The sequence below is a fragment of the Megascapheus bottae genome, chromosome 7 (assembly GCF_031878675.1).
Source record: "Megascapheus bottae isolate mThoBot1 chromosome 7, mThoBot2.hap1, whole genome shotgun sequence".
NCBI lineage: Eukaryota > Metazoa > Chordata > Mammalia > Rodentia > Geomyidae > Megascapheus > Megascapheus bottae.
This window is the reverse complement of record NC_143515.1, coordinates 68578525-68606476: the sequence shown is the minus strand read 5'-3', so window position 1 is coordinate 68606476 and position 27952 is coordinate 68578525. Positions and strand designations below refer to the sequence as shown.

At 41.2% G+C, this 27952-nt stretch overlaps 1 protein-coding gene, 1 non-coding gene and 1 pseudogene across 3 annotated transcripts; 2 read left to right on the top strand and 1 right to left on the bottom strand.

Moving 5' to 3' along the window:
* Nucleotides 1-68: 68 nt before the first annotated feature.
* Ubxn2a (UBX domain protein 2A) lies at nt 69-27684 on the top strand. 2 transcript variants are annotated; one of them, XM_090337378.1, is made up of 7 exons: nt 69-151; nt 8728-8779; nt 16110-16248; nt 19832-19938; nt 21134-21271; nt 22987-23145; nt 25265-27684. In XM_090337378.1, exons 2-7 carry the CDS (start codon nt 8739-8741, stop codon nt 25455-25457), a joined length of 777 nt encoding a protein of 258 aa, XP_090193504.1. In that variant the 5' UTR covers nt 69-151; nt 8728-8738; the 3' UTR covers nt 25458-27684. The 2 variants fall into 2 exon arrangements, with proteins under 2 accessions (XP_090193504.1, XP_090193503.1); XM_090337377.1 differs by lacking the exon at nt 69-151 and adding an exon at nt 194-291.
* Nucleotides 5322-5879, bottom strand: LOC150061032 (large ribosomal subunit protein eL31-like; annotated as a pseudogene).
* Nucleotides 7330-7433, top strand: LOC150061031 (U6 spliceosomal RNA). The gene has a single exon (XR_016536353.1). It is a non-coding gene; the product is annotated as a U6 spliceosomal RNA (small nuclear RNA).
* Nucleotides 27685-27952: the final 268 nt, after the last annotated feature.

Below are 27952 nucleotides of genomic sequence, written 5' to 3'. Positions count from 1 at the left end.
TCCGGCGCGCTTCCGACACGCCACGCCCCCCTCCGGCGCGCTGCCTGCTGGGCGTGCTTTCGCCCCAGCCCCGCCTCCGGCGCGCGTTCCTGGGACTGGACGCCACCACAGGCGCGCGCTGTGCGCCCTGAGGACACCGCGGGAACCGAACGTGAGAGGAGGGTGGAGGAGGGTGGGGGGGGAAAAAGGGGGGGCTCGGCGGCGGCGCTCCGGCGCTCTTGCCCCGCAGTCGCGACGGTGCCAGGGAGCACCGAGCTAACTGAGCACCAGGCGGCGAGGCCGCTCCCAGCGGTGAGTGTCCTGGAGCCGCGTCGCCCGGGGTTTGGTGAGGGCTCCTGGCGTCCCCTGGCCGCGTTCTGGGGCGGCATTTCCGTGGCCCGATGGCGGTCTGGTCATCAGTGTCCGCAGAGCCAGTAGGTCTTGTCGAGCCCGGGCCCGGGGGCCTTGGACCGGGGATCTGCAGCCGGGGAAAGGTGCTGGCGGGCGGAGGCGGCCGGGGCGAGGCTGCTGCCCGGCGCCGCTGGGCGCGGACCTCGGGCTCTCGACTCTGCGGAGACTCCTGGCTGCGCGCCGCCTCTGGGAAGCGCGCCGAAACTTCCCGTGGCTTGCTCTAAAGACAAGCACTGTCCAGATGTAACAGGGTATTGTCTGGGCATCGCCAGGTGGACTCCTTTACTTCTCACCTTGCTATTCTGACAGTCCCATGTTCTCTTTTCATTCTCCTGGGCGTGTGCTGTTTTCTTCCCACTCGCGGTAGTGAGTTTACTTACTTGTATGTAAGCAGGGGTGAACGCTAGAGTGGTGTCTAGTATTGCTTTCTCTGTAATTTGAGATGATGAAGAAAGATAGGAAACTATACTGATGTTAATGTAGGAAAGAACAAGGTTAAAAAAAAAAAAAGAAAACTGCTGGGCCGGGAGTTTGGCCTAGCATGCACGGAAGACTTGGGTTCGATTCCTCAGTAGCACATACATAGAAAAAAGCCAGAAGTGGTGCTGAGGCTCAAGTGGTAGAGCTCTAGCCTTGAGAAAGTCCAAGGACAAGCCCAGGACTGGCAAAAAAAAAAAAAAATTAAAGTATGGCTTGGTTTTAGTGGGAGAAGCCTTTTAAAAGTTGGTGTGACTTTACACTGAAGTTGTATTTTAAAAGCAACAACATTCAATCAATATCGAGAATCGTTGTATAATACTGAGATTAGTGGTGGAATAAAAAAAATAACATGCTGGGGCTGTAGATGCAGCGGGAGACCTACTGCCATCCTACCAAGTGCTTGACACTGAGTTCAAACCCCAGAACTGCCACAAATATAAAATAGCATGAATTGTGTGCCAGAAAAAGGGAATAGGTAAGTACACAAATAATTACTTTAACACTTTAAGTATTTGATACAGTATTTTTTTAATTCTTTTGATTGTACAAGAGGTGTACAAAGGGCTTACAGTTACATAAGTCAGATAAGAAGTACATTTATTTTTTTTTAATGTAATTAGTAAAAGGGTTACATGATATTTGCCAGATAGAAGGTACATTAATTCACATACATTGATACCCTTTCACATGTCTTGGTACCCATTTCCCTCCCCCAGGAGTACATTTATTTTATTTATAATTTTTTATTTCAATATATAGAGGGGTTACAGTTATATTTGCCAGATAGAAGATGCAAGAGTACATTTCTTTTTGGACAGTGTCATCCCTCTGTTCCCCTTTTCCCATTTTTTCCCTCCCATCTCCGCCCATAAGTTGAATAATTCATTTTCAGCATAGTGGCTAGTGAGTATAGTATTTTTTTTTATTTTTTATTTTTTGCCAGTCCTGGGCTTGAGCTCAGGGCCTGAGCACTGTCCTTGGACTTTCTCAAGGCTAGAGTTCTACCACTTGAGCCTCAGCACCACTTCCGGCTTTTTTTCTATGTATGTGGTACCGAGGAATCGAACCTGGGTCTTCATACATGCTAGGCAAGCACTCAACCACTAGGCCAAACTCCCAGCCCAGTGAGTACAGTATTTTGGATTTTCTTAAAAATATTATGTACTGAGCCAGGTGTGGTAGCTCACACGCCTGTAATCCTAGCTACTCAGGAGACTTATCTCCAATTAACCTCAAGAAAACAGGGAAGTGGGACTTTGCTCAAGGGTAGGGCTGTAGCACCCAGGCAGTTCTAGATCATGACCCACAAGAGAAAAAAAAAAAGATTATGAACTGGAAACTGGTATAGCCACACTCTAGAAGGCAGTTTGGAGGTTTCTTTTTTTTTTTTTTTGGCCAGTCCTGGGCTTGGGCTCAGGGCTTGAGCACTGTCCTTGGACTTTCTCAAGGCTAGAGCTCGACCACTTGAGCCTCAGCACCACTTCTGGCTTTTTGCTATGTATGTGGTACCGAGGAATCCAACCCGGGTCTTCATGCATGCTAGGCAAGCACTCTACCACTAGGCCAAACTCCCGGCCCCAGTTTGGAGGTTTCTTTTTTTTTTTTCTCCTAGTGATTTTTTTTTTATTGTAATTAGTAAAAGGGTTACATGATATTTGCCAGATAGAAGGTGCATTAATTCACATACATTGATACCCTTTTACATGTCTTGGTACCCGTTTCCCTCCCCCCCCCCCCCCCCCCCCCCCCCCCCCCCCGAGGTTTCTTAAAAAACTAAAAATAGACCTTCCCTTCGATTCAGACATACCACTCCTGGGCATCTACCCTGAGCATCAACCCAGGATTTGATAAGGACACCTGTACAGCCATGTTCATCTCTGTACTATTCACAATAGCCAAGTGATGGAAACAACCCAGATGCCCTACTACAGATGAAAGGATACAAAAAATGTGATACACACACACACACAATGGAATTCTACATAGCCAACAGACAAGATAAAATGATGGCATTCACTGGGAAGTGGATGAAACTAGAGCAAATCATGTTGAACAAACTACGTCAAGACCAAAGGAACAAAAGGAGCATGGTCTCTTTGACATGTGGATATTAGATCCAAATAGTATAAGAGCAATGAATCAATATTCAAGTGCCCAAGATTATGGACATGGTCTTGGCGATATAAACATAACTACATAGACATAAAAATCTATGATGATATATATATATATATATATATATACTCTATAAACATAATGTTGTATCAGTTGATATGTATCTATGGCAAACTGTCAGCTTAATTTTAATTATGTTCTAAAGTCCATGTGCCAGTGATTGCATGTAGAGATTCCCTTCTTGAATACTTGTTTGTTAAATATGACATTTGAAGTATGATGTAAAAATCAGTGTTAATAAAAATCTTTCAAAATATTATGTACTGGGCCAGGAGTTTGAACTAGTGGTAGAGTGCTTGTCTAGCATGCATGATAACCCAGGTTCGATTCCTCGGTACCACATAGAAAAAGCCAGAAGTGGTACTGTGGCTGAAATGGTAGAGCGCTAGCCTTGAGAAAACCACAGGACAGTGCTCAGGCCCTGAACTAAAGCCAAGTACTGGCAAAAAAAAAAAAAAGTACTGACTGTTAAGGACCTGATGGTAACAATTTTAGGTTTTATTGGTATCATTTGACACATAAATACAAATGAACTAAGATAGACGCTAAAAGGAGGAATGTAAGGAATTTCTGAGATTATAACAAAGGATATATTTCCCAGCTGAGGATATCCAGTAAGATTTTCCTAGGAAAGTAATCTTTGAACTGACATTTCACTGGTAAATAGCAATCAGATAAATGTAGGAGGAAAATATGCAGCCAGCGGAAACAAATTCCACAGAGATTAGGAAGATGTCCATTTTAGGATCTTAAAGGTCACAACATTTGGAATGTGGAAAGCAGAAGAGCAGTGTGTGTTAAAGTGGGTCGCAGCCAGAAAGATGATGTCAGTTTTTGAAGCAGTACTGAAGATTTGACATCATCTTTTTTTTCTCTGTCTTTGATTTTTATTATTTTTTTCTTTCTTTTTCTATTCTTCCATCCATCTTTCCTCTCTTTGTTTCTTTCTGCCAGTCCTGGAGCTTAAAATTGGGGCTTGGGTACTGTCCCTTAGCTCCTTTTGTTCAGTGCTAGTGCCCTGTCACTTGAGACACAACTCCACTTCTAGCTCTTTTGATGATTAAGTGGAGATAAGAGTCTGACTTTTCTGGAGCTGAGAGAGACCCTACTGGTAGAGTGCTTGCCTAGGGTGCATAAAGCCCTGGGTTTGATTCCTAAGTACCATACACACCGAAAAAGCTGGGTGTTGTGGCTCAAGTGGTAGAGCGTTAGCCTTCAGAAAGCCCAAGGATAGTACTCAGGTCCTGAGTTAAAACCCCAGGCCTAGCAAAAGAAAAGAAAAAACGTCTCACTTCTCAGGCATTCAACAATCTTCAGATCTCAGCCTCCTCAGTTAAGATTACAGACATGAACAGATGCTGGTGGGGTTGTGGAGAAAAAGGAATCCTACTGCACTGCTGGTGGGAATGTAAGCAAGTTCAGCTACTCTGGAAAGCAGTGTGGAGGTTTCTTAAAGAACTGAAAATAGACTTTCCCTACAATCCCACCATACCACTCCTGGGCATCTATCCTGAACATCATAACCCAGGATATGATAAGGACACCTGCTAAGCTAAGTTCATTTCTGCACTATTCACAATAGCCAGGCAATGGAAACAATCCAGATGCCCTACTGAAGATGAATGGATACAGAAATTGTGATATATATACATACAATGGAATTCTACATAGCCAACAGACAAGATAAAATAATGGCATTCGCAGGGAAGTAGATGAATCTAGAGCGAATCATGTTGAGTGAGACTAGGCAAGACCAAAGGAACAAAAGGCGCATGGTCTCCTTAATATGTGGCTTATTAGATCCAAACAGTACAAGAGCAAGGACTCATTATTCACATACCCAATGCTGTAGACATGGGATTGGAAATATAAACACAACTGCATAGACATAAAAATATATGACTCTATGGACATAATGTTTTCATACATAGATTAATATGTATCTATGACATACAAACCCTCAGCCTAATTTCAATTATGTACTAAAATCTATGTGCCAGTGATTGTATTTAGATTCCCTTCTTGAATACTTGTTTGTTAAATGTCATTTGAAATATATAAAATTCAATGTTAATAAATTCTTTAATAAAAATTTTAAAATGTAAAAGAAAAAGAGGGCTAGGAGTTTGGCCTCATGGTAGAGTGCTTGCCTAGCATGCATGAAGACCTGGGTTTGATTCCTCGGTACCACATACATAGAAAAAAGCCAGAAGTGGTGCTGAGGCTAAAGTGGGGGGAAAAAAAAAGATTACAGACATGAGCCACTTTACTTGGCATTTTTTTAAACAATTTTATAGTTTTATTTGACACTCACTGGTTAGTTCTCATCCACACTGACTGTCTGTAGATTTTTGAAGGTGGTAACGCGGAAATAGGTTACCAGAGTGTAGAGCTTGTTTGGAGAGTCTTCATCCTCATTGCGCTTTCTGGATAGCCGCATGCGGATCGGATAGGGAACATTCCTTATTCCTTTGGCCCAGACAGCTTTGTTGAGTCTGGTATCCATGCGCACATCGGGAGTTCCCATCTCCTTCATGGCAAACTTCCAAATTTCTTTTTTCTTTTAATATATTTTTTATTGTAATTAATAGAAGAGTTACATGATATTTGCCAGATAAATGGTGCCTTAATTCCCACACATTGATACCCTTTCACATGTCATGGTCCCCATTTCCCTTCCCCCCTCCCCAAATTTCTTTAAGTGCACGAGGAGCACGCTTCTTAAAGCCCACTCCATGGATGCGCTTGTGAATGTTGATAGTGTATTCTCTGGTCACCACCTCGTTGATGGCAGAACGGCCCTTCTTCTCACCATCCTTCTTTGCAGGAGCCATTGTTGGAAAGGAAGAGCACTACGGATTGTGGCATTTTTTTTTTTAAACTTGTTACACAGCCAAATTAACCAGCTTTTTCTTTGCTTTCCTTTTTTTCTTTCCTAACTTTCATAAAGGATCAAACCTCTCAAATATAGAAAGAACTATATAAACTCCCCTGTCATGTTACTCAAAGGATTTATACAATGTAAGAGCAATGGAAAGTCATTGATGGATTTTCAGTTGAAAGTCTCAACAAGTCAGATTTGTTTTTTCCAAAAGATCACATTGACTGGTGTATAGAAACTGATTAAGGAAGTGGCGCCTATGGCTCAAGTGATAGAGGGGTAGTCTTGAGCTGAAAAACTCAGGGACAGTTTCCAGGCCCAGAGCTCAATCCCCACAACCCACCAAAAAAGAAAAGAAAACGAAACTGATTATGTGGACCCCAGAATGGAGATAAGTTAAGTATTTGTGATTTGAGTTATGGGAAGGCAAATTGAAGGGAACCTAACTGAATTCCTCTCCCCATTTCTGTAATTCACTTTTAGAAGAATAGAGGTAAATTTTAATCTTTCCTTTTCTCTTTTGGACTTCTTGTTTTGCGGGGGAGTCAGCCATAGAGCTTGAACTTTGGGCCTGGGCACTGTCCCGGAGCTCTTCAACTCAAAGCTATGACTCTACCCCTTGGTCACAAGGACACTTCTGATTTTCTGCTGGCTAATTGGAGATGAAAGTCTCCTGGACTGGCTTTGAACTGCCATCCTCGGGTCTCAGCCTCCTGAGTAGCTAGGATTACAGGTGTGAGCCACTAGCACCCCACTTCTCTCTTGGATTTTTGAGACACAGTCATGTTATGCAGCAATCCTGCTTGACTTTTGACTAAAAGTATGGCTCACTCTTCCCAAGACTTCTAAAGGAGATTTGTCTCCAAATAGGGTTTGCAAGGAAGGATAGTATTCCAGTTATGGAGCCCTAATGAGAATGTCTTGGTGTCCAAAGATGGCTGACACAGTGACCTTGCTATCTCCTTAGTTATACCTTTCCTATGTGACTATCACTTTGGCCCTTGAGTGTATTAAGAATATAATAATATTTTCTAGAAAATTTAGAAAATGTCATTTGAAGTATAGGTATTAGTTTAGCACCACCATGCTCAACTATGAACTCATTAATTCATACAGTTTCTGGCCATATGTTTGGCCACTAGTAGACATTGCATGTTTCATGTTGACTTCTGAATCCTTTGACACAAATCCAAGATGTCAGAATATACACACTTATACATTATATACATTTTCTATCTCAGATCTGGCATGAATCATTCTCCAGTAAAATGTGGCTGCTTTGAATGAACAATGGTATTGGGAGACCATATATCTAGTTATTAAAGAGTCTCATTGTTAATTGGGTGCTTGATACTATAGGGCCTTTTCAGTGGAGAACTTTTGTTTATTTAAAGGCCTTTTTCATGCTAGCTTTGGCAGCACATATACTAAAAGTGGAATGATACAGCGATTAGCCTGGCCCCTGTGCAAGGATGACACGCAGATTCATGAAGCGTTCCTTTTTTTTTTTTTTTTTTTTTTTTGCCAATCCTGGGGCTTGGACTCAGGGACTAAGCACTGTCCTTGGGCATTCCTCAAGGCTAGTGCTCTACTACTTGAGCCACAGCAGCACTTTTGGCACTTTTGGCTTTTTCAGTGTACATGGTACCAAGGAATCAAACCTAGGTCTTTGCACATGCTAGGCAAGTACTATACCTCTAGGCCACACTCCTAGCCCTTTTTTTTTTTTTTTTTTTTTTTTTTTTTGCCAGTCCTGGGCTTGAGCTTAGGGCCTGAGCACTGTCCTTGGACTTTCTCAAGGTTAGAGCTCTACGACTTGAGCCTCAGCACCACTTCCAGCTTTTTTCTATATATGTGGTACCAAGGAATCGAACCCAGGCCTTCGTGCATGCTAGGTAAGCACTTTAACCACTAGGCCAAACTCCCGGCCCCTCCATCTTTCTTTAATGGCCTTTTCACCCCAACCACATTTGCACAAGGAGGTTTCATTTTGAAATTTCCATATGTACATACTAATAAGAGGATTCTCCATACTAGTATTTTTTAAAAGAGAAAATACAGAATGAGTTAATGCTGCCACTTCCAGATTAAAATTAGGATTATATAATTTTTTTTTTTTTGCCATTCCTGGGGTGGTAGCCTTGAACTGAAGAGCTCAGGGAAGGCGCCCTGGCCTACTTCAAGCCCCAGGATCCACAAAAAAAAAAGGGGCTATTAAATATTACTCACTCACTTATATGTGATTTTGCCACAAACTAGACAGTTAATAGTTTCATTTATTTCACTTTTGCTTTCATTTATTAAGTATATAAAATACATGTTTCAGAAGTAAAATACTCAACACTTGTTAAGACAATAAAGGCTTTGAACAGAAATAAGGGAGCTAGTATAGAAACCACCATGAAATTTTTTTCCTCGAATATTATAAACTATTTTTATTCTTTTAGAGCTGGGAAAGTGGTTTGATGGTAGATAAGAGTGCTTCCCTAGCATGCATGAAGGCCTGGGTTCGATTCCTCAGTACCACATAAATAGAAAAGGCCAAAAGTGGTGCTGTGGCTAAAGTGGTAGAGTGGCAATCTTGAGCAAAAAGATGCTCAGGGACATATTATTACTTTTATGTGTAACCAAAATGGACAACTTTGTTTTTGGTTACTTGTTCCTAAGATCTTTTAATTTTGTGCTTTAGCCTATATGTGTTGCTTTAACTTATATGTTAATGTTTACCTGTACATTAAAAGGAATATACTTTTTAGACGCTAAAATGAGAACTTTAGCTTTCTTTCTTTCTTTTTTTGCAGAATCATAAAGAATGAAAGAAGTAGATAATCTTGAAAGCATAAAAGAAGAATGGTAAGATAATTCCTTTTTTTTTTTGCCAGTCCTAGGGCTTGAACTCAGCACTGTTTTTTTTTTGTTGTTTTTTTTTTTGTTGTTGTTGTTTTTTTTGCCAGACCTGGGCTTGAGCTCAAGGCTTGAGCACTGTCCTTGGACTTTCTCAAGGCTAGAACTCTACTACCTGAGCCTCAGCACCACTTCCGGCTTTTTACTATGTATGTGGGGTACCGAGGAATCGAACCCAGGTCTTCGTGCATGTTAGGCAAGCACTCTACCACTAGGCCAAACTCCCGGCCCCCTCAGCACTGTTTTTGAACACTTCTTTTGCTCAAGGCTAGCACTCTACCACTTGAGCCACAGCTCCACTTCCAGCTTTTTCTGTGTATGTGGTACTGAGGAATCAAACCCAGGGCTTCATACATGCTAGGTGAGCACTCTACCACTAGGCTACGTTCCCTACCCCATGGTAATATGTTTCAAATTAAATGTCCTTATTAATTTCCTTAGTATTTTCATGTATGTGTGCACAAGGACAAGTACTAGGGCATGGAGTAAGGGCCTCAGCACTCACAGTTGGTGCTCTGTTACCTGAATCATGCCTCTATTGGCTTTATGATGGTTAATTGGAGTTGATTTTTCAGATTTGTCTGCTCTTGCTGGCTTTGACCTATAATTCTCACATAATCTGTTTCTTAAATAACTAGAATTATAGACATGAACCACCAAAGCCTGTCCTATTTTTATTGTATGTCATTTGAAAAGATAGTAAAATATAAGTTTTCATTATGTATGGCTGCCCTAGTAAATGCTTAATAGTAACATTTTGAAGTAGTTTCTTTACCTTTTTGTGTTTTTTGTTTGGTTGGTTTTTGGGTTTTTTTTTTTGCCAGTCCTGGAGCTTGAGCTCAGGGCCTGAACTGTCCTTGGGCTTTCTCAAGGCTAGAACTCTACCACTTGAGCCGCATCACCACTTTTGGTGGCAACAGCAGCTATTGCTGCCGCTGCTGCCGCTGCTGCTGCTGCTGCTGCTGCTGCTGCTGCCGCCGCCTCTTCCTCCTCCTCCTCTTCTTCTTCTTCTTCTTCTTCTTCTTCTTCTTCTTCTTCTTCTTCTTCTTCTTCTTCTTCTTCTTCTTCTTCTTCTTCTTCTGTCATGAGGTTTGAACTCTGGGGTCTGGGCCCTGTCGCTAAGCTCTTCCACTTAAGGTTACCGCCCTACCCCTTGAGCCACAGTGCCACTTCTAGTGGCTAATTGGAAAAAAGAGTCTCATAGTCTTTAGTGCCCGTGCTGGCTTTGAACTGCTATCCTCAGATCTCAGCCTCCTGAGTAGCTAGAATGACAGGTGTAGGCCACCTGGCCTGGCCACTTCTGGCTTTTTTGGGGGGGGGGGTCATGGAGCTTGAAGCCTGGGCCTGGGCCTTGAACCACTATCCTCAGATCTCAGCCTCCTGAGTAGCTAGGATTACAGGCGTGAGCCACTGCGCCCAGCTACTTCAGGCTTTTTTTTTTTTTTTTGCCAGTCCTGGGCTTGGGCTTAGAGCCTGAGTTTTGTCCTTGGGTTTTCTCAAGGCTAGAGTTCTACCACTTGAGCCACAGCACCACTTCTGGTATTTTTTCTATGTATGTGGTACCGAGGAATTGAACCCAGGTCTTCCCGCATGCTAGGCAAGTACTGAAACTAGGCCAAACTCCTGGCTCTTTTTGTGTTTTGGAAGTACCAAGGTTTGAATTCAAGGACTCATGCTTGTTATGCTGTGCACTTGAACCACACTTCTTTTTTTTTTTAACGTAAAACTATTTTATTCGATTTATGTAATAAACACTGTACTTCAGACCTCATCTGGAGAATCCAAACTATTTAATAGTTGTAAAAACTATAAATACATTTTAACTCTTCGTTGAACCACACTTCTATGCTTGCTATATACCAGTTATTTGGGAGATGGGAGTCTAGTGAACTTTTCTGCCTAGGTTGCCCTGGAACTTCAGTCCTTCAAATCTCATCTTCCCTGAATAATCAGGTTTATAGGCATGAGCCATAAACACCTAGCTTGAAATAATTTCTGATACCATAGCTACATGGAACAGGTTACAGTGAAGTTACTAAACATTTTTTGTTCTTTAAAAAAAAAAAAGTGGGGGTCCAGGAGTTTGGCCCAATGGTAAACTGCATGCATGAAGACTGGGTTTGATTCCTCAGTACCACATGCATAGAAAAAGCTGGAAGTGGGTCGGGAGTTTGGCCTAGTGATAGAGTGCTTACCTAGCGTGCACTAAGACCCAGGTTCAATTCCTTGGTACCACATACATAGAAAAGCCAGAAGTGGTGCTGTGGCTCAAGAAGCAGAGCAGTAGACTTGAGGAAAAAGCCCAAGGACAGTGTACAGGCCCTGAGTTCAAGTCCTAGGACTGACAAAAAAATAAAAAGTTAAGGGCTGTCAGTGTTGCCTAGTATTAGAATACTTGCCTAGCATGCATGAAGCCCTAGGTTTGATTTCTCCACGCCATATATACAGAAAAAGCTAGAAGTGATGCTGTGGCTCAATTGGTAGAGTTCTAGACTTGAGAAAGCTCAAGGACAGTGCCTAGGCCCTGAGTTCAAACCTCAGAGTTACAGACAACATAATGGCTTTGGAGTCAAATAAACCTAAGTTTGAATCAAAACTCTGCCTTAGACAAATGTCTCTCTGGCCTGTGAAGTATGTAAGTAGATTTAAAACTGGAATTTCAGACCTCAGACTCAAACTGCAGGGGGTTTCACATGTCAAGTCTGTCTATTACCTCTGTACGTGAGATAGACTTGGTGAAAGCTGGGCACTGGCAGCTCACACTTACAATCTTAGCTACTCAGGAGGCTGAGATCTTAATTCCAGTTAACCAGCAAAAAGTTGGAGGCATGGCACAAATAGAGAGCCTGCCAAAAAGCTAAGCTACAGTTGAAAGCCCTATATTCAAGCACCAGTACCAACACACATACACACACACAAACACAAACACGCAGGGGAGAGAGAGGGAGGTACTTGATGAAGGGAAGAGAAAATATTTTATGTAATATGGGAGACTGTACTTCATTTTCAGTTCATCTTTAGCCATCTTCCAGAGTATAGGCATGAGCTATAGGTTTAAATAGGCAATTGAGTAATAGCCCTAGTCATGAGCATATTACAGTGGACAGCAATGGTCTGACAGCCCATGAGGTCAGCATTAGTCAATTTTGCAAGATGAGTACATTCAAGAGAGCTACTTAACAACATTGTACCTCTAGTTGACAATATTATATTGTTACTTTAACAAATCATGAATCTCAGGTCTTGACCTCCTAAATAGTTAGAATTACAAGACTTGAGCTTTGGCTCCCAGCATGTTCCTCTTTTTTTTTTTTTTTCCATGGTACTGGAGCTGGAACTCTGGAACTCTGGGCCTGGGCACTGTCTCTGAGCTCTTCAGCTCAAGGCTAGGCACTCTACCACTTGACACAATGCCACTTCTGGTTTTCTGGTAGTTAATTGGAGATAAGAATTTCATGGAGTTTTGTGCCCAGACTAGCTTTGAACTGCAATCCTCAGATCTCAGCCTCCTGAATAGCTAGGCATTACAGGCATCAGCCACTGGCACCCAGATATATATATATATATATATATATATATATATATATATATATATATATTTTTTTTTTTTTTTTTTTTTTTTTTTTTTTTTTTTTGTCAGTCCTGGGCTTGAGCTCAGGGCCTGAGCACTGTCCTTGGACTTTCTCAAGGCTAGAACTCTACCACTTGAACCTCAGCACCACTTCTGGCTTTTTTCTATGTATGTGGTACCAAGGAATCGAACCTGGGTCTTCGTGCATGCTAGGCAAACACTCTACCACTAGGCCAAACTCTCAGCCCATGTATACTTTTTATTATTACACCAACACCAAGACTTTAGGAATACTCACTCAACCACACAACTTTATAATTTGGCTTTCAAAGAATTGAATAAGAATATTAATCTTTCTAAAGAATTATGCTACTTACATTTTCCACAGATTAAATTATACTTCAGTTAATTCATTTATAACTGGTGCCACCCAGTGTGCTTACTTCTAGATTTATAGACACATTGTAATTCCCACTAGTGAGGGAAACCTTACAACCTGTGTTTCTCTGTGTCTGGCTTATGTCACTTAACATAATCCTATCCAAATTATCCCATGTCCTTATGAATGGTTCAATGTCATTCTTTCCTTTCCAGTGGATGAATAAAATTCAATCATGTATTTTTACCACATTTTCTTGATCTGTTTCTCCTTTGAGGGGCAGCTGGGCTGATTACTTACCTTGGCTATGGTAAATAATATTACAATAAACAATATGAGTGAGTACTTGTAAAGAGTGGATCAAGAGGAGGAGGGGTAAGGACAGAGGATGTGGTAGAGTGCTTACCTAGCATGCAAGAAGCCCTAGGTTTGATTCTTTGGTAACACATACACAGAAAAAGCCAAAACTGGCATTGTGGCTCAAGAGGCAGAGTGCTAGCCTTGAGAAAAAGGTGTCTAAGGGGGCTGGGAACATAACTTTGTGGTAGAGTGCTTGCCAGAATGCTTGCCTCGCATGCACTGAGTTAGATTCCTCGGTATCATATACACAAAAAAGCCGGAAGTGGTGCTGTGGCTCAAGTAGCAGAACGCTAGCCTTGAGCAAAAGTGTCCAAGACAGTACTCAGGCCTGAGTTCAAGCCCCAGGACCAGCAGATAGATAGATAGATAGATAGATAGATAGATAGATAGATAGATAGATAGATAGATAATAGATAAAGTGACTAGGGACAGTGCCCAGGCCCTGAATTTGAGCCCCAGGATTGGCAAAAAAAGGAAAAGGGTATAAGAAAAAAAACTGAGGAAATGAGTAGAATGCAGGCAAGAATACATTGTGTAGGAACTGGAAACGTGGCTTAATGGTAGAATGCTTAAATAGCATGTATGAAGCCCTTAGTTTGTTTCCTCAGTACAGGAACAGAAAATGCTGGAAGTGGTGCTATGACTTAAGTAGTAGAGTGCTATCTTTGAGCAAAAGAAGCATGGGGACAGTTCCCAGGCCCTAATTCAATCACCAGGACTGGGGAGAAAAAAAACATTATATATGCCACACAACTGGGAAAATAAGGGAAAAGAGGTGGGTACAAGGCAGAGGGAGGTATACATAAATTGTTTTATAGTGGTACGGCTACTACTGGGGCTTGAACTCAAGTCTAAAGTCCTGCCACTTAAGACATACCTTTAGTCCAGTATTTTCTTTTTTTTTTTTTTTTTTTTTTTTTTTTGCCATCGTGAGCTTGAGCTCAGGGCCTGAGCACTGTCCTTGGATTTTCTCAAAGTTAGAGCTCTACCACTTGAGCCTCAGCACAATTTCTGGCTTTTTTCTATGTATGCGGTACCGAGGAATCGAACCCGAGTCTTCGTGCATGCTAGGCAAGCACTCTACCACTAGGCCAAACTCCTGGCCCAGTATTTTCTTTTGCTGGTTAATTGCAGATGGAGTTTTACAGGCATTTCTACCCAGACTAGTCGTGAATATAATCCTTTGGATCTTAGCCTCCTGATTATAGTTGCTACCAACATCTGGCTTATTTCTGTTTCTTTTCCTTTTATAAAGTAACTTTAAGGGGCTGGGTGCCGCTGGCTCCTCATTACTCACGAGGTTGAGATCTGAGGATCGCAGCCCAGGCATGAAAGTCCATGAGTTCATGAGACTCTTTTTTTTTTTTTGCCAGTCCTGGGCTTTGGCTCAGGGCCTGAGCACTGTCCTTGGACTTTCTCAAGGCTAGAGCTCGACCACTTGAGCCTCAGCACCACTTTCGGCTTTTTTTTTTTTGTATGTATGTGGTACCAAGGAATCGAACCTGGGTCTTTGTGCATGCTAGGCAAGCACTTTAACCACTAGGCCAAACTCCCAGCCTGAGTTCATGAGACTCTTATCTCCAATTAACTACCAGAAAACTGAGCTGAAGAGCTCAGGGCCAGCGCCCAGACCCAGAGTTCAAGTCCCAAAACCAACTTGTGTGTGTGTGTGTGTGTGTGTGTGTGTATGCCTAGTCTTTTTTTTTTTTTTTTTTGCCAGTGCTGGGCCTTGAACTCAGGGCGTGAGCACTATCCTTGGGCTTTCTTAAGGCTAGAACTCCACCACTTGAGCTACAGTACCACTTCCAGCATTTTTCTACATATGTATAGTACCGAGGAATTGAACCTAGGTCTTCATGCATGCTAGGCAAGCACTCTACCACTAGGCCAAACTCCTGGCCAAATTTTTTTTTTGTGGGTCATGGCGCTTGAATTTGGCCTGGGCAACCCACCGGCCAAAAAAATATCTTTAAGGGGGCCTACTGGCCCTAGTGGCATGGCCTAGTAGTAGAATGCTTGCCTAGCATATACAAAGCCATTGGTTCAATTCCTCCACATACACAGAAAAAGTCAAAGTGGTGCTGTGGTTCAAGTGGTAGGACACTAACTTTGAGAAAGCACAAGGACAGTACTCAGGCCCTGAGTTAAAAGCCCCATGCCAAACCAGGCACTGTGGCTCCTGCCTGTAATCCTAGCTACTCTGGAGGCTGAGATTTGAGGATCTTGGTTCAAAGCCAGTCTGGGCACTACAAAGTCATGAGATTCTTTTTTTTTTTTTTGCCAGTCCTGGGCTTGAGTTCAGGGCCTGAGCACTGTCCTTGGACTTTCTCAAGGCTAGAGCTCTACCACTTGAGCCTCAGCACCACTTCTGGCTTTTATCTATGTATGTGGTACCGAGGCATCGAACCCGGGACTTCATGCATGATAGGCAAGCACTTTAACCACTAGGCCAAACTCCCGGCCCTGCGTCATGAGATTCTTATCTCCAATTAATCTCTAGAGAATGGGGCTGTGGCTTAAAGTAGGGCAATAGCTTTGAGCTGAAGAGCTCAGGGACAGCCGCTAGGCCCAGAGTTCAAGCCCCATGACCACCTCTCCCCCCAAAAAAATAAAAGCCCCACGCCAGGCACAGGCACCGGCACCCCAGGCACGGTGGTTCACACCTGTAATCCTAGCTACACAGGAGGCTGAGATCTTAGGATCCCAGTTCAAAGCCAGCCTGGACACTAAAGACCATGAGCCTCTTATCTCTAATTAACCAAAAGCTCCAGGACTGGCTAAAAAAAAAAAATCTTTAAGTAGTTGCACAAAGGGATTACCATTCAGGATGTCTGCTTGTTTTTTGTCTGAATGATATGTTAATGGATATAATAGATAGATGATTGAACTTCCTGCTTTAACTAGAAGGGCTTTTGTACATTTTTAAAGAACTTGTGATTAGAAGTACTTATTTTTGCTGTTTTGTTTAGGGTTTATGACACAGAATCTGACAATCAGCCTCTTTGTGATGACCAGCAAATGAATTGTGAGCACTTAGTTGACAGCCTTTTTGAGGAAGCTCAGAAGATTGGTGCCAAATGCTTGTCTCCCACTGAGCAGAAGAAACAGGTAAAAATCTCATACTTTTTTTCTTCCAGTATTTCTATCCTTCAGGTCAACACTGGGTTTTTTTGTTTGTTTGTTTTTGGTTTTGCCAGTTCTGGACTTGAACTCAGGGCCTGAGCACGGTCCTTGGACTTTCTCAAGACTAGAACTCTACCACTTGAGCCTCAGCATCACTTCCAGCTTTTTTCTATGTATGTGGTACTGAGGAATTGAACCTGGGTCTTGTGTATGCTAGGCAAGCACTCTACCACTAGGCTAAACTCTAGGCTCCCAAACACTGTTTTATAATAGTAAGGATGTTATTCACCATTCCACTGTATTATATTGTCATTTTATATGTGTTACAAAAAATCTTTGCAGAAATCAGGCAGTGACAAGCTAAACTGCAAACATTTGTGGGGTTTATTATTTATTTATTTATTAATTTATTGCCAGTCTTGGGGCTTGAACTCAGGGTCTGAGCACTGTCCTTGGGTTTTTTCCTCAAGACTAGTGCTTCGCCACTTGATCCACAGCACCACTTTTGGCTTTTCTATGCATGTGTTACCGAGAAATTGAACCCAGGTCTTTGCGAATGCTAGGCAAGCACTCTACCAAATTCCTGGCCCAAACATTTGTATTCTTTGCTTGCATTTGTAGGACAAATAAATACTACTTACAGCTATTAAACTTGGGCTGGGAGTTTGGCCTAGTGGTAGAGTACTTGCCTAGCATGCATGAAGACCTGGGTTCAATTCCTTGGTACCACATACATAGAAAAAGCCAGAGGTGGTGTTATGGCTCAAGTGGTATAGCTCTAGACTTGAGAAATCTCAAGGTCAGTACTCAGGCTCTGATCAGGTTCAAGCCCCAGGACTGGTAAAAAAACAAAACAAAAACAAAAAACTCTTAAACTTGCTGGATACCAATGGCTCACATCTATAATCCTTGCTACCCAGGAAGCTGAGATCTTGGAATTGCTGTTCAAAGTCAGCCTGGGTAAGATAGTCCGTGAGATTCATATCTCCAGTTAACCACCAGAAGAGCCAGAAGTGAAGTTGTGGTTCAAGTATACTAACCTTGAGCAAAAAAAGCTCAGGAGCCTGGCACCTTTGGCTCATCTGAGGATTGCAGTTCAAAGCAAATCCCAAACAGGAAAATTTGTTAAGACTCTTATCTCCAATAAAAAAACTACAAAAGCTGGAAATGGAACAGTGGCTCAAGTACTTGAAAACTAGCCTTGAGCAAAAGAAGTTCGGATACTACATTGAAAATGAACCATGCAATGAATGGGAAGGAAAAACTGGGAGAGTGTGAGGGAAGAGGTGACAGTATCCAAAAAGAAATGTACTCTTTACCCGACCTATGTAATTATAATGCTCTGTGTATCACCTTTAGGAATAACAATTTAAAAAGTTAAAAATTAAAAAAAGAAACTCAGTTAAAATAAAAACTCAGTTAAAAAAATTTTTTAAAAACTTCAGGGACAGATCCCAGGCTCAAGTGGTAGATATCATGCCCCAGAACCAGCCAAAAGAGTCAGAAAAACTAAAAAGAAAAAAAGAATGTTAATAATAGGTGTTGATAGTTCAAGGTGTGTGTGTGTGTGTGTGTGTGTGTGTGTGTGTGTGTGTGTGTGTGTGTGTGTGTGTGTGTGTGTGTGTGTGTGTGTGTGTGTGTGTGTGTGTGTGTGTGTGTGTGTGTGTGTGTGTGTGTGTGTGTGTGTGTGTGTGTGTGTGTGTGTGTGTACCAGTCCTGGGGCTTGAGCTTAGGGCCTTGGCACTGTCCCTGAGCTTTTCTGTTCAAGGCTAGCACTCTACCACCTGAGTCACAGAACCACTTCCTGCTTTTTCTGTGTATATGGTACTGAGTAATCAAACCCAGGGCTTCATGTATGCTAGACAAGCACTCTACCACTAAGCCACATTCCCAACCTATAGCTCCACTATTATTGTTATTCTTTGTGACAAAATGTGAAACATATAAAGCATTTCAGGATCAGTACCTAGGTCCTGACTTCAAATCCGAGGACCAGCAAAAATACACACACACACGCGCACACACACATATATATATATACACACACATAAATTCACACACTTTTATAAAATTCTTGTAATCTAAGAAGCCAGAATTTTATTTATTTATTTAATTTTGCCAGTCCTGGGGCTTGGGCATTGTCCTTGGGCTTTCTCAAAGCTAGCGCACTACCACTTGAGCCATAACACCATTTCCACCTTTTTCTGTGTATGTGGTACTGAGGAATCGAACCCAGGTCTTTTTACATGCTAGGCAAGCACTCTACCACCAGGCTACCCTCCTGGCATGGGATTTTAAATCTTTTTAATGCTACTTGGTTTGAACCTAGGGCCTGGCACCTGTTAAGCAGGCTGGCAGTGGAAGGTGTACCAGGACTTGAACTCAGGTCTTCAGGTTCTACCAGTTGAGTCACACTCTTAGTCCAGTATTTTCCTGATTAATTGAAATTGTCTCATGGACTATCCCACCTGACTAATAGCAGTAATAGTGATAGGACTCCAGCTGACGTTTTTTTGGAGGCAAGGTACATACACAGGGGTTTTTTTCAGAATTTTTTTTTCTTGGTTGAATCCATTGATGTAGAACCTATAGATACACAAGGTCTATTAGTTATGCTGTTATTATTATTATTTTGCACCTCAGTGGAATAGCTGTGAAATATTGGGCACTTTATATGAAGATCAAATGAATGCTAGAAATAAGGGAAGTGCTCTTATGGTCTACTTTTTTTTTTTTTTTTTGCCAGTCTTGGGGCTTGGATTCAAGGTCTGAGCACTGTCCTTGGACTTTCTCAAGGCTAGACCTCTACCACTTGAAGCCACAGCACCGCTTCCAGCTTTTTCTGTGTATGTGGTACCAAGGAATCAAACCCGGGGCTTCATGTATGAGAGGCAAGCACTGTATCACTAGGCCATGCTCCTGATACCTCTGATGGTTAATGGAAGATAAAATTTCATGGAGCCATGTGTGGTGGCTCACACTTGTAATCCTAGCTACTCAGGAGGTTGAGATCTGAGGATCAAGGTTCAAAGCCAGCCTAGGCACAAAAGGACCTGAGACTCTTATCTACAATTAATCACTAAAAAACAAAAAGTGGGGCTGGGCTCAAGGGCAGGGTGGTACACCTGGGCTGAAGGCTAGGATTATAAGAAGGAGCCACCAACACCTGTTTGAAATCTTCACTTCTATTGTTCGCAAGTTACATAAACACAAAGTATTTTTCCAAATGAATCCTATTATAGAATATTACTATATATTTTTTAAATCTCCCTATTATGAAAAGGGGTATCACTTTGTGAAGTAATACACCTTCTGTCTGGTGAATATAATGTAGCCCTTCTATTAAATTACAATAAAAATAAAATAAAAATTTAAAAATCTCCCTATTATGAACTACATATAATATATGAAAAATACGTGTTTTATATGTGACATATGCTCTTGAGAATATAAATATATATAGTAGTGAACATTTTCAAAGGATTTCTCATTTACTACTACATTTTACTAACATATATATATATATATATATATATATATTACATTTTTTTTCTTTATTGCTTTCCAGGTAGATATAAATATAAAATTGTGGAAAAATGGATTCACTGTCAACGATGACTTTAGAACTTACTCTGATGGTGCAAGTCAACAGTTCCTGAACTCCATCAAGAAGGGGTAAGTGGGGCCAGATGTGGGGCCTAGTGTGCTTTGTCTAGCATGCATGAAGCCCTGGTTTGATTCCTCAGTACCACATACACAGAAAAAAACAGAAATGGTGCTATGGTTCAAATGGTAGAGTGCTACCCTTGGGAAAACTCATGGACAGTGCCCAGGCCCTGACTTCAAGCCCCAGGACTGGCCTAAAAACAAAACAAACAAAAACACACACACAAATGTGCCAGGTGTGGTGGCTCACGCCTGTAATCCTAGCTACTTAGGTGGCTGAGATCTGAGGATCAAGGTTCAAAGCCAGCCCGAGCACAAAAGGACCTGAGACTCTTACCTCCAGTTAATTAATCACTAGAAAATGGAGTAAGTGGGGCTTGGCTCAAGAGTAGGGTGGCAGCCTTGAGCTGAAGGGCTCAAGTGTTTAAGTCCCATGACCCACCAAAAAAAAAAAAAGCCTCTGAGCTGAGCACCAATGTCTCATGTCTGTAATCCTAGCTACTCAAGAAGATCAAGGTTTGAACCATCCTTTGAAGACCAATCTGAGATATCTAATTAATCAGCAAAAAGCTGGAAGTACAGGTATGGCTCAAGTGGTAGAGTGTTAGCCTTGAGGGAAAAAGCCAAGCAAGTATATGATGCCCTGATTTCAAGCTCCAGTATCTGAACAAACATTTTACATACATATAACTAACCAGGCACCAGTGACTTATGCGTGAATCCTAGCTATTTGGGAGTCTGAACTGTGAATCACAGTTTGAAGGCAGCTTCGGCTAATCTCTGAGAATCTTAACCCGCAAAAAGCCAGAAGTGGAGATGTGACTCAAATGGTAGAGTGCCAGTCTTAATTGAAAAGCTAAAGGACAGTCTTTAGGCTGTGACTCAAGCCCTCCCTCAAAAAAATTGTGCAATTTTTAAAATTTGACACTGTGGAGTCATCAGATATTTGTAGGTTTGGTACTGTTCTAAGTACTGCTATAAAACTACATTCATGGTTTTAAAATTATATCTGTATCCTGTGTTCTAGATATCCATATTACTTGACTATTAGTTTTAGTACATTCATTTATTTCATTTTAGAAAATATTATACCTCTTATGCCTATATTTTACATTTCCACATATTATACAATGCTGTTTCATACAGAATATTTTTCAGAAAAAAAAATAAGGAGCTTTATCTTTCTATTTCTTTCCCTCCCAAGAGAATTACCTTCAGAATTACAGGGAGTTTTTGATAAAGAGGAGGTGGATGTTAGAGTTGAAGACAAAAAAACTGAAGTATGTATGTCTACGAAGCCTGTGTTCCAGCCCTTCTCAGGACAGGGTCATAGACTAGGAAGGTGAGTATGTATATTTTCTGTTCTCTGAACCAGGAGTTTGACTAATACTCCATTCATTAGAAACGTTTTGTTGGTAATCAGGTGAAGTGGCTCACGCCTATGATCCTAGCCACTCAGGAGGCTGAGATCTGAGATCTGAGGTCTGAGAGCACAGTTCAAAGCCAGCCTGAGACTCTTTATTCCCAATTAACACTAAAAACCAGAAGTGGAGCTGTGGCTCAAGGAGTAGGGTGGTAGCTTTGAGCTGAAAAGCTCAAGGACGGGACCCAGAGTTAAAGCCCTGCAACCAACAAAAAAGAAAAGTTTTGTTGGGGCAGGGAATGTAGCGTAGTGGTAGCATGCTTGCCTAGCATGCATGAAGCTCTGGGTTCAATTCCTTGGTACCACATACACAAAAAAAAGCTGGAAGTGGTCCTGTGGCTTAAGTAGTAGAGTGATATCCTTGAGAAAGCACCCTCTTCCACATTTTTCTCCCACTTTCCTCCCCACTTCCTCCTTGGCTGGCTTAAAACCACAATTCTGAGTAGCTGGGATTACAGGCATGAGTCACTGGTACCTTGTGTGGTAGAACTACTCTACCACTTGAGCCACAGCACCACTTCTGCCTTCTTCTAGGTAGGTGGCACTGAGGAATTGAACCTGGGTCTTCGTGTATGCTAGGCAAACGCTATTTTTGTTTTTAATACCTCAAAATTCACGTACTTGGAGAACATACTGTCTCAGACACTGGAAACGATGAAAATAGAACACTCTCTCTCTCTTTCTCTCTCTCTCTCTCTTTTTCTCTCTCTCTCTCTCGTACAAGAGAAAAATGATGGCTTCAACATTGTGTTCAATTAGACCTGTTTGTTTTAGTAGTGAGGTAGGAATTCAGGGCCTCGTGCTTTCGAGAGAAGCTCCCCACTGGCTGAGCAACATACTCTCCAACAGGCAATTTTGATCTCCATGATCAGGGTGGACAGCTGTTAATATTTGCTAACATTAAATTATTTACAAATTTTCATTAAAATAATCTCAATTCTAAGTTGTCTCAGTAGTAAGAGTGCTTGCTGGACAAGTGCCAAAACCCTGGGTTTGATTACCAGCATACCTGAAACACCATAAAAAAACAATGAAAGTTTTCTTTATTTTTTTGCCAGTCCTGGGACTTGAACTCAGGACCTGAGCACTCTCCTTGGGCTTTTACAAGACTAGAGCTCTACCACTTGAGCCACAGCATCACTTCCAGCGTTTTCTGTGTACATGATACCAAGGAGTTGAACCCAGGGCTTTGTGCAGGCTAGGCAAGCACTCTACCACTAGGCCATAATCCCGGCCCTCACCCTCATTATTTTCATATTGTTGAGTATCAGATTATATGTGAAGTCATTTTGCTTTTTATGAATTCTCATATTTTAACTATCAAAAGTAATAAGACATACATTCATTTATCCCTACATATTAAAATATCTGAACACTTTCAAAATCTTTTGTTTACTTTTTTGCTTTATATTTCAAGGACTGTCCTCTAAAGGAAACTTGTAATTTCTTTTGAAATTTATCCTGGGTAAAGCTAATATACATAGTGTCCTATAAATTTATAAATTAATTGGAGATATCTTTATGTTGTTATTGAAATAGTTATGACAGAAGATTCCAGCTAAAATTATCCTTACTGTAAAATGTTTTTATACTAATGAACAAAAATATGACTTTTTTGGTCTGGATTTTTTTAGTGCTACACCAAAAATTGTTTCAAAATCAAAGATTATTGAAGTTGAAAGTAAAAATACTTTATGTGCTGTTTCACTGAACAACTTGGAACCCATTACTAATGTGCAAATCTGGTTAGCCAATGGGAAAAGAATTGTCCAGAAATTTAATATTTCTCATAGGTAAGTCATCTATTTTTATATTTATTCAATTTTTCCCAAGTGTAAAATTCATTTATTTTAACTTTAGGCAGTAATGGGGCATTTTTTGTTTATATTTTTTGTTTATATGTTTTTTTTATATCCTTGAGCAATGGATTTTTAAAATTCTTATTAATGAGTTGTACAAATGGATTATAATTCCATAAGTCAGGTGATGAGTACAATGCTTTCTTAAAGAATGTCACTCCATACTTCATTTAAAAAAAAAAAAAGGAGGGGGCCAGGCTGGGGCCTGGTGGCTCACGCTTATAATCCTAGCTATTTAGGAGTCTGAGTTCTGAGGATCAAGGTTCAAAGCCAGCCAGGGCACAAAAGGACCTGTGACTCTTACCTCCAAGTAACCTCTAGAAAACGGGAAGTTGGGCTTGGCTCAAGGGAGGGTGGTAGCCTTGAGCTGAAAAGCTCAGGGACAGTGCCTAGGCTGAGTTCAAGCCGCATGACCTCTAAAAAAAAAAAAAGGGTCAAGAGTTTGGCCTAGTGGTAGAATGCTTGCCTAGCATGCATGAAGACCCGAGTCCTGAGTTTCATTCCTCATTACCACATGTATAGAAAAAAGCTGGAAGTGGTGCTGAGGCTCAAATGGTAGAGCCCTAGCCTTGAAAAAATCCTAGGACAGTGCTCAGACCCTGGGCTCAAGCCCAGGACTGGCAAAAAAGAAAAAAAAGAACTAATGAAGAATTTTATTTATTCATTAATTTATTCAAATTTATTTTGCTAGTCCTCGGGCTGAACCCAAGGCCTGGGCACTATCCTTGAGCTTTCTCAAAGCTAGCACTCTACCACTTGAGCAACAGCACGGCTTTTTCTCTGTATGTGGCTTCATGCACGCTAGTAAGCAATCTACCACTAGGCCACACTCCCAGCCTTGAAGTATTTTAATAATTGCTTCCCTATATGTAATGTCGGTACAATTCTTGAATCTTAATGGGTTTTGTGTGTGTACCTATCCTGGAGGTTTAACTCAGGATCTGCCTTGGGACTTGTCCCTGAGCTTTGCTTCCCTGCCCCTCCCCCCCCACACCAAGGTTAACAGTCTCCCACTTGAGCCACAGCTCTACATCTTGCTTTTCTTTGGGTAGTTTATTTAAGATAAGGTTCTCATGGACTTTACTGCCCTGGGTGGCTTTGAACTGCAATTTTCAGATGCCAGCCTCCTGAGTAGCTAGGATTACAGGCGTGAGCCACCAGCACCAGCTTGATTTTTCTTTCTAGTTATTTGTTTAATTTTCCTGTTTAACTAGAAAGGTAACTTTAAAAAATGATTTGGATGCTGGTGGCTCATCTTATCTCATCTTAGCCAACAAAAAACCTGAAATGGCACTGTAGCTCAAAGTGGTAGAGCACTATCTTTGAGCTGAAGAGCTTAGGGACAGTGCTCAGGCTCGGAGTTCAAGCCTCACAACCAGGGGAAAAAAAAGGAATATGTTTTAAAAATCAATAAATGATGAGCGGGGAGTTTGCCTAGTAGTAGAGTGTTTGCTAGCATGCACAAAGACCCAGGTTCAATTCCTCGGTACCACATACATAGAAAAACGCTGGAAGTGGTGTTGTGGCTCAAGTGGTAGAGCTCTAGCTTTGAGAAAGCCCAAGGACAGTGCTCAGACTCTGAGTTCAAGCCCCAGGACTGGCGAAAAAAGAAAAAAAAAAAACCTCAATAAACAGTACTGGGAATGTAGCTTAATGGTAGAGAGCTTGCCTAGCATGCATGAAATCCTAGGTTCAATTTCTCAGTACCATATTATACACAGAAAAAGCTGGAGGTAGTGCTGTGGCTCAAAAGAGTAAAAGAGCTCAGAGACAGCACCTAGGCCCTGAGTTCAAACCTTACAACCAACAACAACCAAGACATTCAAAGCCAGCCTAACCTACAAGCAAGACCCTATCTCAAAACAATGATGTAAATGCTCCCATGTTCTGCCTTATTACCGGATACTGAGTTCCACCTCCCAGAGATGTGGCGGGGAAAGGGAAGAGAGTGGAAAGGAAGAAATGATACAGGAGGAAGAGACAGAGAAACCCCAAAAGATTAGTCTTATGATAGTTTGCTTATTCTGTGTTAATACTTTGTGTTGTTCTACAGGGTAAGCCACATCAAAGACTTCATTGAAAAATACCAAGGACCTCAAAGAAGTCCTCCATTTTCCCTGGCAACAGCTCTTCCTTTCCTCAGATTGCTAGATGAGACACTCACACTGGAAGAAGCAGCTTTACAGAATACTGTAATCATTCAGAGACTAAAAAAACCTGCTGAGCTTTTCAGAAAACTTTCATAGTATTGCTTTTTGAGAGACTAAGTAGAAATTTTACAGAGAAATGATAGTTGGAAGTAGGCATGTAAAAGCGGGAAGAAGTTAGATTCATTAGACTTTTGGTTTGAGTGGTATTTAACTCTCTTGAGAACATTTTTAAATAATCACAAGTTAGGAAAGATATGACAGGAAACTATATTCAACACACTTTTTTCCCCAAAATGCTTATTCAAATAAAGTGCAGTTATTTTCAAATGCCATTTAATCACTATATGATTTATTACATAACTATCATAGAATCTTAATATAGTGTAAATTATCAAAAATAGTCACAGCAGTAGTCATTCAAGCATAAGTTTCAAACAGAAGGTATTTATATACCTTTTAGCTGTCTCAGAATTATTAAATAGCAATACATTATACATGGCAGGTTGAAAGCATCAGTGTAATTATTTTATAACTTGAATATAATCAAAGGACTGGAGGGCTTGTTAATAACCATAGCTATACCTGACCCTTAAATTAATCTCAATTTTTACTCTGTGCTAGCAAGACAAAATCAAGTCATAATTTGACAATAATTTCTAAAATTTATTTTTGTTTAGGAGTAAGATTGTATACTTTAGTATAATGTTGATCTACCTGCTCACATTGTATACCTCCTAAATATGTAATTTAAAATATATCCCCAGTTCTTGTTCCCTTTATATATATTTTTTTCCAAAAAATTAGAGATGTATTTTAGCTAGTTTTTGGATCACTGTTTACTTAAGAGTTTAATACCTGGGTGGTCACATTACTAATTTACGAATATTGTAAGTGTATCACATAAAGTATGCATTTTCTACTGCCTATATGAGTCAATCTGTGTGTACCTGAAAGGACTATTATCGTATGATACCATAAAGGAAAACATCCTCTGTATTTTAGACTTTTAACCTAAACTAGTTACACTTAAATATTTCAGTCCCATTAAAGCCCCTTGCTTGAAAGTAAATTTAAGGAACTGTTTTGCAAATGTCCTGTTGAATCAAATTAAAATTACAGTTCATATGCCAAGAATTTAGTGGCTCTTAGTAGCAGTTCTGTTCATAGAGTGCTGGATAGAGGGTACAAAGTTTTTGGTCTCATAAACTTTTGTTTTTGTGAGCTATGTATATCAATATTATATTGAAATTATACATTTTAAAATACTTATTCACCTAAAATAATTTCCAAACTAGGCTTGGCAAAGTATGCTTGTCATCTTAGCTACAGAGAAACTAAGATAGTATCACATTAGCCCAAGATTTCAAAGCTAACCTGAGAGGCATAGCAAGACCCTCTCTCTTAAAAAAAATAACAATATGGAGTCCACAGGGGAGGAAAAAAAAGTGACAGGGCCCAGAATTTGGCCTAGTGGTAGAATGCTTGCCTAGTGTGCACAAAGACCCGGGTTCAATTCCTCGGTACCATAAACCTAGAAAAAGCCGGAAGTGGTGCAGAGGCTCAAGTGGTAGAACTCTAGCCTTGAGAAAGTCCAAGGACAGTGCTCAGACCCTGAGTTCAAGCCCAGGACTGGCAAAAAAAAAAAAAAGTGACATTACTATTTCTTTTTGGCAAATACCATTACTGGTCTGGCATTGTCATCCTCCTCCACACCACAGTTGGCAGATACTCCCTTTTTAAACTAATGTGATCATGACATAAGCCTATGCCTTTTCTCCAAAGCACAGACACACAGGGCTGGAACATTTGGATTAGGAATTTAATGGCTCTGGAATAGCAAAACTGGCTAGGTGTCCAATCTTATTCCTCCTGTCTGCAGTCTACTTTAAGGGTGCTTCTGTTTGTGACTCCCAGCTTTCCAAGACCTTTTCCAAAGGTATTTTTATTGAGAAAAGAGAGCCTAAGAAGAGCTTTCTTTGTCCTTTACCCTAGGAAATAGGCAGGTATATAATAGAAAATATTTATTGTCAGTAGTGTTTACATAAGCAGTATCAAAACCCTCTCTAATAAAATAAATGACATTGTTAACAGAAAGCAAAAGGTTAGTTAAATTGGTGAACTTGTATAAATAAGGTCATGAGTTATTTGTTTGTTTCTGGAACTTGATTCAGCATCTGATGCTTTCACTCGGAGGCTGGTGCACTACCACCTGCACCATGCCTCCAATTCTCAAGGGTTCCCAATATATATTTGGGTTTTTTTGGTCCATGTTGGGGCTTGAATTTCGAGCCTGGGCACTGTCCCTGAACTCTTACTCAATGCTAGCCCTTAGAGCTACTGCACCACTTCCAACTTTTGGTGCTTAATTGGTGATAAGAGTCTTTTTTTTTTTTTTTGGCCCCTTTCTCTTTCTGGCCCCGCTCGCTCCGGCCCCCGCTCGCTCCGGCCCTGCTAGGCCCTCTTTCTAGCTCCGGCCCGCTCGTTCTGGCCCCGCTTGCTTCCGCCCGACTCGCTCCAGCTTGCTCTTGGCCCCGCTCGCTCCGGCCCTGGCTTGCTCTGGCCCCGCTCGCTCCGGCCCCTTCTCGCTCTGG